General features: G+C 47.6%; 1 protein-coding gene across 1 annotated transcript in view; it reads right to left on the bottom strand.

Annotated features, from left to right (window-relative positions):
• The window catches only part of LOC120944207 (sterol 26-hydroxylase, mitochondrial-like), a 30,284-nt gene extending 14,805 nt beyond the window's left edge, over positions 1-15,479 (bottom strand). Inside the window, exons 1-4 of the mRNA XM_040358163.1 lie at positions 15,075-15,479; positions 10,741-10,931; positions 6,357-6,556; positions 2,549-2,746 (exon numbers count right to left, since the gene is read on the bottom strand). Coding sequence (XP_040214097.1) covers positions 2,549-2,746; positions 6,357-6,556; positions 10,741-10,931; positions 15,075-15,371 — 886 coding nt within the window. The 5' untranslated portion in view covers positions 15,372-15,479. The remainder of the gene's footprint in view (positions 1-2,548; positions 2,747-6,356; positions 6,557-10,740; positions 10,932-15,074) is intronic.
• Positions 15,480-15,908: the final 429 nt, after the last annotated feature.

Below are 15,908 nucleotides of genomic sequence, written 5' to 3'. Positions count from 1 at the left end.
AAGCGGCTCCGCCTGGACCCCTCTGGCGCCACCTGCCGCCCAGAGACGAGGCTGCATATCTGGAGCACAGACTGACCCACAGGACAATCCAGATTTGGCGACAGCCAAATTTAACAAAATCAAATGAATGAGAGTAACATAACTCTCTCATTCCCCCACTAAATTTAATATAGCACCTGTACGAAAAGTACACAGGCGCTACACACTCATTGTGTAAACGGCACTAATAACGTTTTGATTACATCTTGCATTCTTTGGAGTCCTGATTAGAATTTAGCCTGCCTATGTTACGCCCCTTGTTACCATAAAAGTACAATTGTAATATTAATGTGATACCTATGTAATCATGTATATAAAAAACTTCAATTGCACCGAATAAACAGAAGAGTTATTTGGAAAGATGCTGAGTGTATCTTTTTGTGTCTGTTCCCTACTGCAGTAGTTATTTATTTGGAACCACTAATCAATATAAGGATAGGGGTTGCCTTTCTATAAAATTTCAATCAAGCAATCAATCTGAATTACAGTGCATTCTCCCCAAAACTTGCAAATATTTGTTCAATCGACAAGAAGTGATTAGAAAAATTCCACCACAGTTGTTCAACTTGGTAGGGGGGGCGCCCTGCTCCCCTAATTGGGCGGCCACCACTGATAGGTGTATTTTAAACGATAGAGCCATTTTTGTAATTTTGTTCACACAAATAAAGCTTAATTTTGGTGGTATATTATCACTGCTGATTTTTTTTTTGTCTCTGTCACTAAATTTTGTAAACAAGCAATTTTTCTCCTTTAATGATGTGCGCTGGTGAGGCAGCACTGATAGGCTGCACTGATGAGGTGGCACTTATGGGCACTAATGAAGTGGCACCGATGAGGAGGCTATATTATGCCGCACAAATAGGTGGCACTGATATGTGGCAGTGATGAGCACTTATAGGTGGCACAGACAAGCAGCATTGGTGGGTTCTGATAGGCAGCAAGGATAGGCAGCACGGGTGAGCGTGCACCGATTGTCACTGAAAGGCAGCACTGACCAGTAATGGACACTGATTTGTGTCACTCATGGGCACGGATTGGTGGCACTCATGGGGCTTTACTGTAATCAGGGCACCGATGATCAGTGCCCCAATTATCTGCCCTGTTCTCCCCTGCGAGGAGATGCTGCTGATCGCCTCTCCTCACCACACACAGGCGATGAGAGCAGATTACCAGCACTTTTGCATTTACATGTGACCAGCTGCGATTGGACACAGCTGATCACATGGTTAAAGAGCCATGTCATCGGCTCTTTACAGAGAACAGCGAGAGCGGGCGTTCTGGTGCGGTCATATTGACGTCCACCCAGAGCGAGAGCTGCACCGCTCCTCTGTCATTTGACGGTGGGCGGGCGGCAAGTGGTTAATCACCACTGGGTTTTGATTTTTTTTTTTGGTAAATAAAAACGCAAAAAAAATGTTTTTTCTTTGTTTCGGTAATAGAACTTTGCAAATAATTGTTCTCTATTAAATTTAGCCTAAAATCTATTCTGCTCCATTTCTTTGGCGAAAATAACCTAAATCAGTTTATATTACTTAGTCTGTAGGAAAGTTATAGAGTCAACAACCTATGGTATATATATATATATATATATATATATATTTGTATTTAGTAAGAGTCATGGTGTGTATCCTATGCATTAAGGTGAAAAAAACACCTTACACTCTCCATCCCTCCGTCCCCCTTTTTATCTTACCTAAGCCCCGAAACTCTGTGGGCTCGTTCCCGCAATGGTTTCCCCCAGCTTGAGGTGGCTCGTCATTGGCTCCCGCTGCTGTCAATCAAATCAATGACACAGCGTTCTGGGGGGCGGGGCCGAGTCACTTTGTGGTTATGGCCGACGAGTGTATGACACGCAAGGTAACCCCCCCTCGAACTGCACAAAAAAACTGAACCCATACAACCAGGGGCGTTTGAAGGAATTTGGGGGCCCCAAGCAAAATGGGGGCCCCCAAGCACCCCCCCTCCCCCGCATGCAAAGCCTACGTTAATGCTACACTAATTTGTTTTTCTATTCTTACCTCCCGTTCTTCCCTGTAGGCTGCCACTGTAGCGTGGCCAAGCTCCTCTTCCCCCTGCCTCTTCCCCAGTCCCCTATCAGATAGTGCCGGGTACCGCGTGTGGGACAGGAGATTCAGTTTCCTGTCTTACCGGCCGGACTGAAAGGACGTGAGCACTCAGTGTGCACTTCCTGTCAGTCCGGCCGGGAACAGGAAACTGAATCTCCTGTACCACGCGCGGTACCCAGTCAGACTGACAGGACTCCAGGTGGAAGGAAGAGGAGCTTGGCCAAGCTACAGCCTGGGAAGGGGAAGCTGGGGGCCCCAGGCCAGCTCGGGGCCCCAAGCAATTGTTTGTTTTGCCTGTCCTGTAGCGACGGGCCTGCATACAACCCCTTTAAACTAAAAACACGTAAACAGCAGTAACCTATGGAAACAGTCATTCATAGCAACAGACAATGCTGCTTTCTGATTGGGTCCCTGCACATTTTTTTCAGTCCTCAACTACTCACCAAAATTAAAAATGTTGTCCCAGTTCTCTAGGTAGAGTTTGTGATAGGGTAATACATTGTGGGTCCAGGCTGGAAGAATGCCCACAAATACTGAATATTTCAACATGGCTCCAATAGAGTCAATAAACTTTTTAGACTCCGGGGGGATTTTCTTCTGCAGACAGCCAATACGGGTCTCAAATAAAATGTACGAAATCCCTGGAGGAAAAGCAGAAGAGAGAGAGATATACAGATTTAAATACAGGGGTGCTTTATGCAGCATGAGGGTTGACATTTTGGGTGCCTGTTATGAGAGGAGGTGCAAAGTTTAACAATGCCCCAAGGCCCATAAAGTGACCAGGCCCCAAGCATGACTACAGAAAGTCACTCCTTCACATCTCTTTTCCTTCACAGCATAAGTAATTGTAAACCTCAGTCATTAAATATGAACAAAGCATATCCCTCTATAGCAGTGGTTCTCAACCATTCTAGGGTCGGGACCCCTTAATAAAATTTCCCAATGTGTGGGGACCCCTAACAGTAAAATTATTTTCGTAGCGTGGGTTGTCAGTACCCAAGGCAAGATGAGTAATTTGCGCCCCTAACCCACGGATATTTAGTCCTTTCCTCTTGTACAATATTAAAAACCCTTATCGTACATTTTAGGATGTACCAATCTTTCTATTTCTTCTCCTTTTTTTCTCTTTTATCTCTCTCTATCCTAATTTATTTTTCGTTTTCCCCCATCCCTCTCTCTAGCCGTCTTTCTAGCTCTTTCTCTTATACTTTCTCTCCCTTTTTCTTTGTTCCTCCCCCTCTTTTCATCTCCCTTCTGTGTATTCTCTATTTTTATTCCTTTTCTTACTCCTTGGTTGGGGGGGGGGGAATGGGATGAGTGGCAGTGCTGTTACTCACTGTGTTTCCAGCTCTGTGGTGTCTCGCAGCAATGACACCTATGCCAAAATCAGGATATGGGGTCTCCTCCAGCCCCTCCCACTTCACATTCCTCACCAGTCAGCTGACCTCTAGTCTGTGACCCCCCCCCCCCCCCACCCATGCTGTGAAGTGGCTGAGTGGGTGGCTGCGGGCTCCAGGGACAGCCCTGATGGGCAGCCACAAAAAGGTTGGGAGAGCGGTGCGGGCTTCAGGAACAGCCCAGGATTTGGTGACCCCTGGCAAATCATCATTTGACCCCCATGGGGGTCCCGACCCCCAGGTTGAGAACCACTGCTCTATAGTGTGTACCTGTCTCTATCCAAAGCACTAAAGCCTCGTACACACGATCAGTCCATCCGATGAGAACGGTCCAAAGGACCGTTCTCATCGGTTAACCGATGAAGCTGACTGATGGTCTGTCGCGCCTACAAACCATCGGTTAATGAACCGATCGTGTCAGAACGCGGACACGTAAACCACTAACGACGGCACTATAAGGGGGAAGTTCAAATCCAATGGCGCCACCCTTGGGGCTGCTTTAGCTGATTTTGTGTTAGTAAAAGACGATTTGCGCTTTTCTGTCTGTTACAGTGTGATGAATGTGCTATCTCCAAAACTAACGCTAGTTTTACAAGAACGAGCGCTCCCGTCCCCTCATTTAGTCTGAGCATGCGTGGATTTTTAACCGATGGTCGTGCGTACTAACGATCGGTTTTGCGTCCATCGGTTAAATTTTAAAGCAAGTTCCTATTTTTTTTAACCGAAGATTAAATAACCTATGGGGCCCACACACGATCAGTTTTGACCGATGAAAACGGTCCTTCAGACCGTTGTTCTCTGGCTATCCTATTGTGTGTACGAGGCCTAAACGCAGTGGCGGCCGAAGTATTGCATCCTAAGATCCGACAGTGTAATTCAATTACACCTGTCGGATCTTAGGGCTATCTATGCGTAACTGATTCTATGAATCAGCCGCATAGATAGGACAAGAGATACGACGGAGTATCAGGAGATACGCCGTCGTATCTATTCTGTGAATCTGGCCCGGTGTTCTTAGGGTCATAGGGCCTGATCCACAAAAAGCCGGCGTAACTTAATTTTTCCCGTTTAAGTTACACCGCCGCAAAATCTCTACCTAAGTGCCCGATCCACAAAGCACTTACCTAGAAATTTTGAGTGGTGTAACTTAAATCCGTCCGGTGCAAGGCGTTCCTAATCGAATGGGGCGAGTCCCATTTAAATTAGGCGCGCTCCCGCGCCGGACGTACTGCGCATGCTCCCGACGTTATTTTCCCGACGTGCATTGCGCAAAATTACGTTACGCCGAGTTTTGTGAATCGCGCCGGGTCAAGAAAGTTGCCTCGGGAAAAAAAAAGAGATGCGGCGGGAAATTTTTTTTTTTTAAAAAACAATTTGACAGCGTCGCGGGAAAGAAGGGTCTACTTTTACATGGTGTACTAACTTTACACTTTGTAAAAGCAGCCCTAATTTTGCGACGGCAAACTAATACTTACGGAGAAAAAACAAAGGGAAAAAGCTTTGTGGATCTCCGTAAGTGCTAATTTGCATACCCGACGCTGGATTTCGACGAGAAATGCCCCCAACGGCGGATGCGGTACTGCAACCTAAGATCCGGCAGTGTAAGTCCCTTACACATGTCGGATCTTCTGCCTAACTATGAGGAACTGATTCTGTGGATCAGTTCCATAGATAGAAACAGGGGGGGTTATCCACAAAGCCTTGGCGCAACGTAACTTTTCTGATTTAAGTTACTCCGCCGCAAAATTCCCAAGTTAGGTGCCGATCCACAAAGCACTTACCTGGAATTTTGCGGCGCTGTAACTTAAATCCGTCCGGCGCAAGGCGTTCCTATTCAAATGGGCGAGTCCCATTTAAATTAGGCGCGCTCCCGCGCCGGACGTACTGCGCATGCTCCGTCGGGTAAATTACCCGACGTGCATTGCGCTAACTGACGTCGCTCCGACGTCATTTGCTTAGACGTTAACGTAAATGGCGTCCAGCGCCATTCACGGACGTCTTACGCAAACGACGTAGAATTTAAAATTCGACGCGGGAACGACGGCCATACTTAACATGGCTTAGGACAACTAGGGCTTAGCCCTAGTTTTACGCGGCGGAACTCGACGTAAACGACGTAGATTTAGAGCGTCGGGCCCGTCGGAGCGTTCGTGGATCGCCGTAACTGGTCATTTGCATATTCTACGCCGGCCTCAATGGCCTCGCCACCTAGCGGCCGGCCTAGAATTGCATCCTTAAGATCCGACAGTGTAATTCAATTACACATGTCGGATCTTCGTCCTAACTATGGGAAACTGAGTCTGTGGATCAGTTCCATAGTTAGGACCAGGGATACGACGGCGTAACAGCAGTTACGCCGCCGTATCTCTTTTGAGGATCTGGCCCAGGGATACGCCGGCGTATCCCTTTTGTGGATCAGGCCCATAGTTAGCATTTTTTTTTCTCCAGACACAGAGAGTTGAGTTGATTCCACAGAGGTCAATTTTGGTCTCATCTGACCACAGCACTTTCTCCCAATCCTATACTGTGATTCGGTACTTGCCAAATATGCTGCAGAAATCTCCCTCCACTGAGTCTGGCTGCAATCATTTTAGCAAGTTTAAAGGGACGTACAGGTACGCCCATTTGCCTGCCTGTGCCATTGTGTCGACGTATATGGTCATGCCCTGGTCGGCAAGCGGTTAAAATACACCCAAGATAAAAATTATAGACCCACCATTTCTTTGTAAGTGGGCAAACTTAAAAAAATCAGCAGGGGATCAAATAATTATTTTCCCCGCTGTATATGTGTCTACTGGGAGGACTTTCCCTTACTTTTTGTGTGATTCCCATATTTTACCTACGGCTGCCTCACCTTCAAATGCGAATCGATATAAGACGTTGGCGAGGTCATTCACCATAACTCCAGAGGGCGTCTCTTTTCTCAAGTCATTCAGCGAGCTTAGGAGGTCGGTCACCACCTCGTTGATGGCCCCGGTGTATAGAAGGGCCTCGGCGGGCTTCAGCATCCTCTTATTGAGCACAGTGCGCAGCGTGTGCCAGTCGTGGCCCTCCCTATGGAGACGGATACAGCATATTAAGTATTTGCCCAGTCTAGTAGTGCAATTTATATACGTTTTTCTATATTTTTATAAAAAAAATCACAACTTTAACAACTATTATTAACCACTTGCTTTCTGGGCACTTAGGGCCAGATTCAGGTAGAAGTGCGGCGGCGTAACGTATCGTATCGGCGTAACGGCGTATCGTATCGTAGATACGTTACACCGCCGCAAGTTTTCATCGCAAGTGCCTGATTCACAGAGCACTTACAATGAAAACCTATGGCGGCGGCCTCCGGCGTAAGCCCGCGTAATTCAAAGGGGCATGTGCCATTTAAATTAGGCGCGCTCCCGCGCCGGACCTACTGCGCATGCTCCCTTTTGAATTACCCGTCGTGCTTTGCGCGAAGTGACGTCATTTTTTCGAAACGGCGACGCGCGTAGTGCAATTCTGTATTCCCGGACGGCTTACGCAAACGACGTGAATTTTTACATTTCGACGCGGGAACGACGGCCATACTTTATACAGCACATACGTGTGCTGTGTAAAGTTAAGGCACCCAAAACGACGAATAACTTTGCGACGGGAAACTAGACTAGCGGCGACGTAGCGAACGCGAAAAACCGTCGTGGATCGCCGTAACTCCTAATTTGCATACCCGACGCTGGTTTACGACGCAAACTCCCCCCAGCGGCGGCCGCGGTACTGCATCCTAAGATCCGACAGTGTAAAACAATTACACCTGTCGGATCTTAGGGATATCTATGCGTAACTGGTTCTATGAATCAGGCGCATAGATAGAACAACAGATACGACAGCGTATCAGGAGAAACACCGTCGTATCTCCTCTGTGAATCTGGCCCTTAAAGTAGGAAGACTGATTACACTGCGGGTATGCTGGGGTTTTTTTTTTTTTTTTCGTACATACCTCGTTATCGCCGTTTCATCCCTCGGCTTCCGGGTATGATTCTTGCGGGTCTGGGCGTTCCTAGTTGATTGACGTTTCCTCCGACCGACGCACACTGCGCGTCACGACTTTCCGGAAAGAAGCCGAACGTCGCTGCGCAGGCGCCGTATAGAGCCGAGGGATGAAACGGCGATAACGAGGTATGTACAAAAAAAAAAAACAAAAAAAAAAAACAGCATACCCGCAGTATACCGTATTTATCGCGGTATAACGCGCTCCCGCGTATACCGCGCACCCCTAAAGTTGCCCCTAATCCTGTGGAAAAAAAGTTTTTTTTGTACTTACAGTTTTGGTGTCTTGCACGGCGTCCATCGGCGGCCTCGTCGGGCCCCGCGTCCTTCTGCGGCTTCAGGTGTCCTCTTCGTCGGGTCCGGCGTCTTTCTTCGGGTGTCCTCTTCGTCGAGTCCGGCGTCCTTCTGCGGCTTCGGGTGTCCTCTTCATCGGGTCCGGCGTCCTTCTGCGGCTTCCTCGCGTCCTCCCCGCTCGTTTCCCGCGCCGAGTTTGAATACTGCGCCGACATATACAGAGCGCAGTACACTCGTGTATTGTCGGCAATGCTCGGCAACTCTCGCGCTAACGTGAGCGCGGAAGGAGCCGAGACTGCCCGACTATACCCGAGTGTACTGCGCTCGGTATATGTTGGCGCAGTATTCAGAACTCGGCGCGGGAAAGCGGGTATCGGCGTATACCGCGCACCCACGATTTTGCCCTGATTTTCAGGGCAAAAAAGTGCGCGGTATACGCCGATAAATACGGTAATCATTCTTCTCAATGTATTGTTAGAATTTTTTTTTAGGGTGAACCTCCACTTTAAACCCCCTTCCTGCCCAGGCCAATTTTCAGCGCTGTCAACCTTTGAATGACAATTACGCGGTCATGCAACATTCTAGCCAAATTTAAAGAGTTATCTTTTTTTCCCCACACAAATAGAGCTTTCTTTTGGTGGTATTTCACCTTGTTATTGCTAAAAAAAAAACAATAAAGACCAAGAATTAAAAAAAACAAAAAAAAACAGTTTTATAGTTTGTTATAAAATTTAGCAAACTGGTAATTTTTCTCCTTCATTGATGTGCTCTGATGAGGCTGCACCGATAAGGTTGCCCTGATGGGCACTGCTAGGTGGCACTGGTGGGCAGATGAGGTGGCACTGGTGGGCACTGATGAGGCAGCGGTGGCTCTCACTATTCAGGACCGATGTTCCTTTGACAGAAGCTGGTGATTGGCATTTTTTTCTGCTCACGGTGTCAGAGTGAGCATAAAAAAAAAAAAAGCAGGTTACCGATCTTTTGTTTACATCATGTGATCAGTTGTCATTGGCTGACAGCTGATCACGTGGTAAGGGGCCGGGATTGGAGGGGGCACGTAGGCAGCGCATGCATGGGAGGATGAGTGAGCTTGGGGTGGAGCAACTTGACTTTCCTGCACAGAGTCCCGACCTTAACCTGATAGAAGACCTTTGGGATGAAATAGTTAGACTGTGAGCCAGGCCTTCTTGTACAACATCAGTGCCTGATCTCACAAATGCACTTCTGGAGGAATGGTCAAACATTCCCATTGACACACTCCTAAACCTTGTGGACGGCCTTCCCAGAAGAGATGAAGCTGTTATAGCTGCAAAGAGCGGAGCCAACTCAATATTGAACCCTATAGACTAAGACTGGGATGCCACTGCAGTTCATTTGCATGTAAAGGCAGGTGTCCCAAAACCTTTGGCAATATATAGCTAGATTCAGAGAGGGCGTCCTAACTTTGCGGCGGCGTAGCGTATTGTGTTTACACTACGCCGCCGTAAGTTAGCGAGGCAAGTACATGATTCACAAAGTACTTGCCTGCTAAGTTACGGCGGCGTAGAGTAAATCGGGCGGGCGTAATGGCGCCCAATTCAAATTTAGCTGAGGGGGCGTGTTTTATGTTAATGGGGCTTGACCTGACGTGATTGACGTATTTTACGTTTTACATATCCCAGTGCGAATTGCGGCAACGTACGCCGCACGGGCCTATTGGTTTCGACGTGGACGTAAATGACGTAAATCCCTATTCACGGACGACTTACGCAAACGACGTAAAATTTTCGAATTTCGACGCGGGAACGGCGGGCATACTTTAACATTACTATTCCAACTATTTGATGGAATATCTTTAGGCCTGATAATGCGTTACGTAAACGGCGTACCTGTACTGCGTCGGCCGGGCGGACGTTCGTGAATAGGCGTATCTAGTGATTTACATATTCTACGCCGACCGCAATGGAAGCGCCACCTAGCGGCCAGCCTAAATATTGCACCCTAAGATAGGACGGCGCAAGCCTTTTAGACTGCATTTCTCTAATTGAAATACCATGCAGAGCTGTAGGTACTTGAAAGACCAAGGGAAAAGCCACTAAAATGTGAGCTTAATCAATTTAGCTCCGTAAATAATGTGCCATTTTCAACAATGTACCGTATTTATCGGCGTATACCGCGCACTTTTTTGCCCTGAAAATCAGGGCAAAATCGTGGGTGCGCGGTATACGCCGATACCCGCTTTCCCACGCCGAGTTTTGAATACTGCGCCGACATATACCGAGCGCAGTCCACTCGGGTATAGTCGGGCAGTCTCGGCACCTTCCGCGCTCACGTCCTGGACGTACAGGACGTCAGCGCGGGTAGCCGAGCATTGCCGACAATACACGAGTGTACTGCGCTCTGTATATGTCGGCGCAGTATTCAAACTTGGCGCGGGAAACGAGCGGGGAGGACGCAGCAGAAGGACGCCGGACCCGCCGAAGAGGACGCCGGACCCGCCAAAGAGGACACCGGACCCGCCGAAGAGGACACCGGACCCGCCGAAGAGGACACCGGACCCGCCGAAGAGGACACCGGACCCGCCGAAGAGGACACCGGACCCACCGAAGAGGACACCGGACCCTGCCGAAGAGGACGCCGGACCCGCCGCAGAAGGACAACCGAAGCCGCAGAAGGACACCCGAAGCTGCAGAAGGACGCCGGACCCGCCGAAGAGGACACCCGAAGCCGCAGACGAACGCCGGACCCGACGAGGCCGCCGCGCAAGACACCAAAACTGCAAGTACAAAAAAAACTTTTTTTCCACAGGATTCGGGTCAACTTTGGGGGTGCGCGGTATACGCGGGAGCGCGTTATACCGCGATAAATACGGTAGTTATTATTAGACCCCTACAGATGGCAAAGAGTCAGCATAACCATTTATAGCTTGGTGTCAGTGAACTCACTCAGTAAAAGGACCGTAGGCCAGGTTCCTGGAGTCCCGGTGAATTTTCCAGAGCTCCATGTCTACCCTCTTTGGATATTTTCCCTCCTGTCTCAGCAACGTCTCCAGGAGATCCACATCTGTTATGTAGACTGTATTAAACATTCCAATAGTGGATTTCCATATGGGCCCATATTTTTTCTTGAATATGTCCTGCAACACAGGAATCACAGGGCAGAGATGTTAAAATAATAAAATAAATTAAGTGTTCAGCTGCTGTTTGCAGGCTTTATTCGCGAAGGAGTTCCCAAAACACAAAGCATGCTTTACCACACCAGATGATGCCAACCCTAGTGGCACCACTGCTTCTTTTCCCCCCAATTCATCAGAGTTCATCCAGGCATTGACCTGCCTGTGATTGAAGCACAGCAATTAGCTGATTTCTCTGTCACTCTGCTCTCACCTTCAGTTAGCACATGGGTGCTTAACCTGTGGCCCTCCAGCTGTTTTGCGGAACAAATCCCATCATGCCTCCGCCTTTGGGAGTCATGCTTGTAACTGTCATCCTTATGTAGCACCCTCTAGGTTGCTAGACAAATGTCAATAGGGTTTTTGGCAGAGTATGACAATTTAGGCAGGCCTAGCTGGTAGCTAGGCCTGTTTGTTTTGATCTGGGTTGGGAGTGGCCTAGTGTAGAGCTGGTGACTCACAAGCAGCATCATTAAGACCTCCCACTTCTTTCCAGAATGTTCAGTTTTTTGTTTTTTTCCCCCCCTGTGTATGCATCATTGAATGTTTATATGACTGAAGGAGAAGCAAATGAATTTATATAGGAATCCTAAAAATTGAGAAGGCAAAAAATAAAGAAGAAGAAAGTGGGGATAGAAGTCCCTAAATTTTAAAACACAATCCAAGGTCAGTTAAATAGGTGAATGTATATAGATATTGAGAAATTGTATTTTTGTATTGTGTAATAATGTTTAAAAAACGAATAAAGATATTGAAAACAGAATGTTCTGGTACTTTCTGGAAAGAGAGGTGGAGAGGGGAGGAGGAGCAGTTTGAGGTGTTCTGAGGAGCCTTGACCAATCCCCAACTTGGATTGGCAGGGGGCAGGCCTCCTTAAATACCTAGGGTCAGCCCAGTTGGGGAGGAGTTGTTTGTAAGGAAGCTGGAGATGGAGTGCTAGGCTGTCGGTGGCCTTGGATGGAGCTCCCCAGTCTAGGGGGGCAACCTTAGGTGTTTTGCACAAATTCAAACCGGCAATGCAATCCGACTTCGGGAGCAATTTGACAGACATCTGTACGGGTTCATGCACAGAGGTCTATTGAAATCGCCCCTGAAGTCGCCAAAAGCAGTACAGGAACTCCTTTTGGGAATCGGTGCGGCGCTGCAAAGTCGGCTTCGCACCGATTCAGACGGTTCTGATTTGACATGCGATTTGAAATGTCAAATCGCCCCAATGTGAACGTGAGCTAAAGCCCATTTTGGGAATGAAATTCAATGCATCCTCCAGAGTCTGAACCAGGAGCAATGAGATCAAGGAACAAAGTGCTTCAAGCTAACCTCCCGACTGTCCCTGATTTTGAGGGACTGTCCCTGATTTGGAGCAATGTCCCTCTGTCCCTCATTCTCCTTATTTGTCCCTCATTTTGGTCTGATCTATATAGTTGTATATAAAATGCACTTTTTATCTATCAAAAAGTGTTTCCCAGCGCTAAACCTTTCATCTGATTTCTAAATTGCTGAATTTGTAAATTCCAAAAGCCAATATAAAGGAATAGTTGTGGTAAAAACAGGACTTGTAGGTTTAACCAATCTTATTTTTTGTACAATTCTCCTTTAACCACATCCATACCGCGTCATTGTAAAATGACGGCGGCAGGAACCCCTCGCCAATCCGGGTGGACGTCATATGACGCTTGTGACCCGGCGCGGGTGCCCGGCGGCCGCAATTGCCGCCGGGTGCCCGCGATTGTCGGTAATCACGGCAAGAGTGTGGATCTGTGTGTGTAAACAAACAGATCCACCTCCTGTCAGCGGTGAGGAGACCAATGTGTGTTCCCAGTACAGAGGAACACACATCAGTCTCCTCCCCTTGAGAGTCCCCTCCCCCCTACAGTTATAACACATCTTAGGGAACATTTTAACCCCTTCAACGCCCCCTAGTGGTTAACCCCTTCCCTGCCAGTCACATTTACACAGTAATCAATGCATATTTATAGCATTAATCGCTGTATAAATGTGAATGGTCCCAAAAACGTGTCAAAAGTGTCCGATGTGTTCGCCGCAATGTCACGGTGACAGTAAAAAAAAAAAAAAAAAAAAAACGCAAATCGCCGCCAATACTAGTAAAAAAAATAATAAAATAAAAATGCCATAAATCTATCACCTATTTTGTAGATGCTATAACTTTTGCGCAAACCAATCAATAAATTATTATTGTGATTTTTTTTACCAAAAATATGTAGAAGAATATGCATCGGCCTAAACTGAGGGAAAAAAAATATGTTTTTTTTTTTTTAAATTTTGATATTTATTAAATAAAAAAGTAAAAAATATTGTGTTTTTTTTTTTTTAATTGTCTCTCTTCTTTTGTTTATAGCGCAAAAAATTAAAACCGCAGAGATGATCAAATACCACCAAAAGAAAGCTCTATTTGTGGGAACAAAATGATAAAAAAATTGTTTGGGTACAGTGTAGCACGACCGCGCAATTGTCATTCAAAGTGCGACAGTGCTGAAAGCTGAAAATTGGCTTGGGCAGGAAGGTGCGTAAGTGCCCGGTATGGAAGTGGTTAAGGGGGCGTGGCAAGTATGCCTGCATACTTTTGGTGATCGGTGTCCCTCATTCCCATCTCAAAAAGTTGGGAAGTATGCTTCAAGCACACCTCCCAACATTTTAAGGTGGGAATAAGGGACACCTACTAGCACATGTATGTAGACATAGGCCATGCCACACCCCCTTAAAGGAAAATTAACCAAGAAAAAGATTAATAAAAATCCACAAGCCTTTTTTTACCACTAGGTAAGGCTCCATTCACACCTAGGCAGACAAATTTGCGGCGTTTTGTCGCCGCAAATCGCGGTACAAATAGCGGCGTTTTGTACCGCTATTTGCGGCGACAAAACGCCGGTATTGTCCGCCTAGATGTGCCCCAGATTGACCCCCTCTATGGAGATGGTTCCCATCTCCTAGCCGAACGCCGAAAGCCGCCTGAAAAAAAGGTCCGGGACCTTTTTTCAGGCGGCAGGCGTCCGGCGTGGAGATGTGAACCATCTCCATAGAGGGACATGCGTTTTCATCCCTCTGGCGGCCGCGGCGTAGCACTACAGGCGTTAAAACGCCTAGATGTGAATGGGGGCCTACTATTCCTTTATATTGGCTTATAAAATGTACAAACGCAGCGATTTAGAATTTGGATGAAAGGTTTAGCGCTGGGAAACATTTTTTTAAAGATAAAGGGCCAGATCCACATACATGTAGATCGGCGCAGCGTATCAGAGATACACTACGCCGCCTTACCTTACCTGGCGCATTTTCGAATCCTCAGCGATTTCGCGCCGCAAGTTACGGCGGCGTAGTGTATTTCTGGCGGCGGATTTCAATTTGGACGGGTTGGGGGCGGGTTTCATTTAAATGAAGCGCGTCCCCGCGCCGAATGAAATGCGCATGCGTCGTCCAGAAATTTCCCCGCCGTGCTTTGCGCGAAATGACGTCGCAACAACGTCATTTTTTTAACTTAGACGTGAGTTACGTCCATCCATATTCACGGACGACTTACGCAAAAAAAAATTAAAATTTAGACGCGGGAACAACGGCCAGACTTAACATGGCAATTCTATGTATACGCCGCAAAATACCAGCTTTAACTATACGCCGGAAAAAGCCGACGTTAGAAAATGCGACGGCCGCGCGTACGTTCGTGGATCGTCGTAAATCGCTAATTTCCATACCCGACGCGGAAAACGCCACCCAGCGGACGCCGAAGTATTGCATCTTAGATCCGAAGGCGTACGAAGACGTACACCTGTCGGATCTAACCCAGAAGCCATCGTATCTTGTTTTGAGGATTCAAAACAAAGATACGACGCGGAAATTTTGAAATTACGCGGCGTATCAATAGATACGCCGGCGTAATTTCTTTGTGGATCTGGCCCATGAAGTGCATTTTATATACAACTCTATAGATCAGATCAAAATGAGGGACAAATGAGGAGGAATGAGGGACAGAGGGGACATTGCTTCAAATCAGGGACAGTCCCTCGAAATCAGGGACAGTTGGGAGGTATGCTTCAAGATATTCAAACGGTAATAAGACGCACCATATATTTGGAGATCAGTTTTTGGACTTACCTGTAGCTCATGTGAATACAGAATGTACCCCCGGGGGAAGAGCCAGTAGATGTTGGTGAGCAGGGACGGGCCAGGTAAGTCATGGAACGTCTTTACCTTTTTGTTCCCTTCTGTTATTCCAGCCGCCGCCGCCGCCGCTGCTCCGCTCACCGCTCTGTGCTGCTGTGCCCCCCATACCCTGCACCGTATCCCCCCTACCCCGGTCACCGGCCTGTGCTGTATCCATTCTACCCCACAGGCCTGGCCCCTGGACCGGCTCAGTAGCAGCAGACAGGGCCTGAAGAAATGGGATATCATGGCTTCTGAGCGGTGTGAAGGCCGACTGACTGCACAGCTCCTTCCTTACACAATGCAAACAACAGAAAGCAGCCAGGAACTCCCTGTAACACGTTCACTGCCGGAGGGAAGTACACAGAGGGCTGAGCCCAGCTGGGAATTACATAACTGCATTGTAACTGCAGCTCTAAGCAGCTCTGTCAGGTCTCATGCACACCGGACGTTATAAAGACGCTAGCTGTAGTTGTTTTTTATTGAGATTTCAAAAAGTAGGAGTACAAGTTTCCATTATACAAGCATAGGAAACCAGAAAGATAAGGTGACCAGATTTTTAAAATGAAATCCGGGGACATATTTTTTCTTTACTAGTAATAGCGGCAATCAGCGACTCTCTGCCCGTCGCCGCCGCCTCACAGCCTCTCAAGTCTTACTCTTCAGGCCCCGGCTACTACTGGGTGGGGAGCGGAGGAAGATCACTCCGCCAGGGAAGGCAAGGAGATAGGCAGGAGGCTGGTCAGGACTTGAGCCAAGGCAGAAGAACATGCAAGCGAAGCTGAA

This window comes from Rana temporaria, chromosome 6 (assembly GCF_905171775.1).
Source record: "Rana temporaria chromosome 6, aRanTem1.1, whole genome shotgun sequence".
Classification (NCBI taxonomy): domain Eukaryota; kingdom Metazoa; phylum Chordata; class Amphibia; order Anura; family Ranidae; genus Rana; species Rana temporaria.
This window is presented reverse-complemented; position numbering and strand designations above follow the sequence as displayed.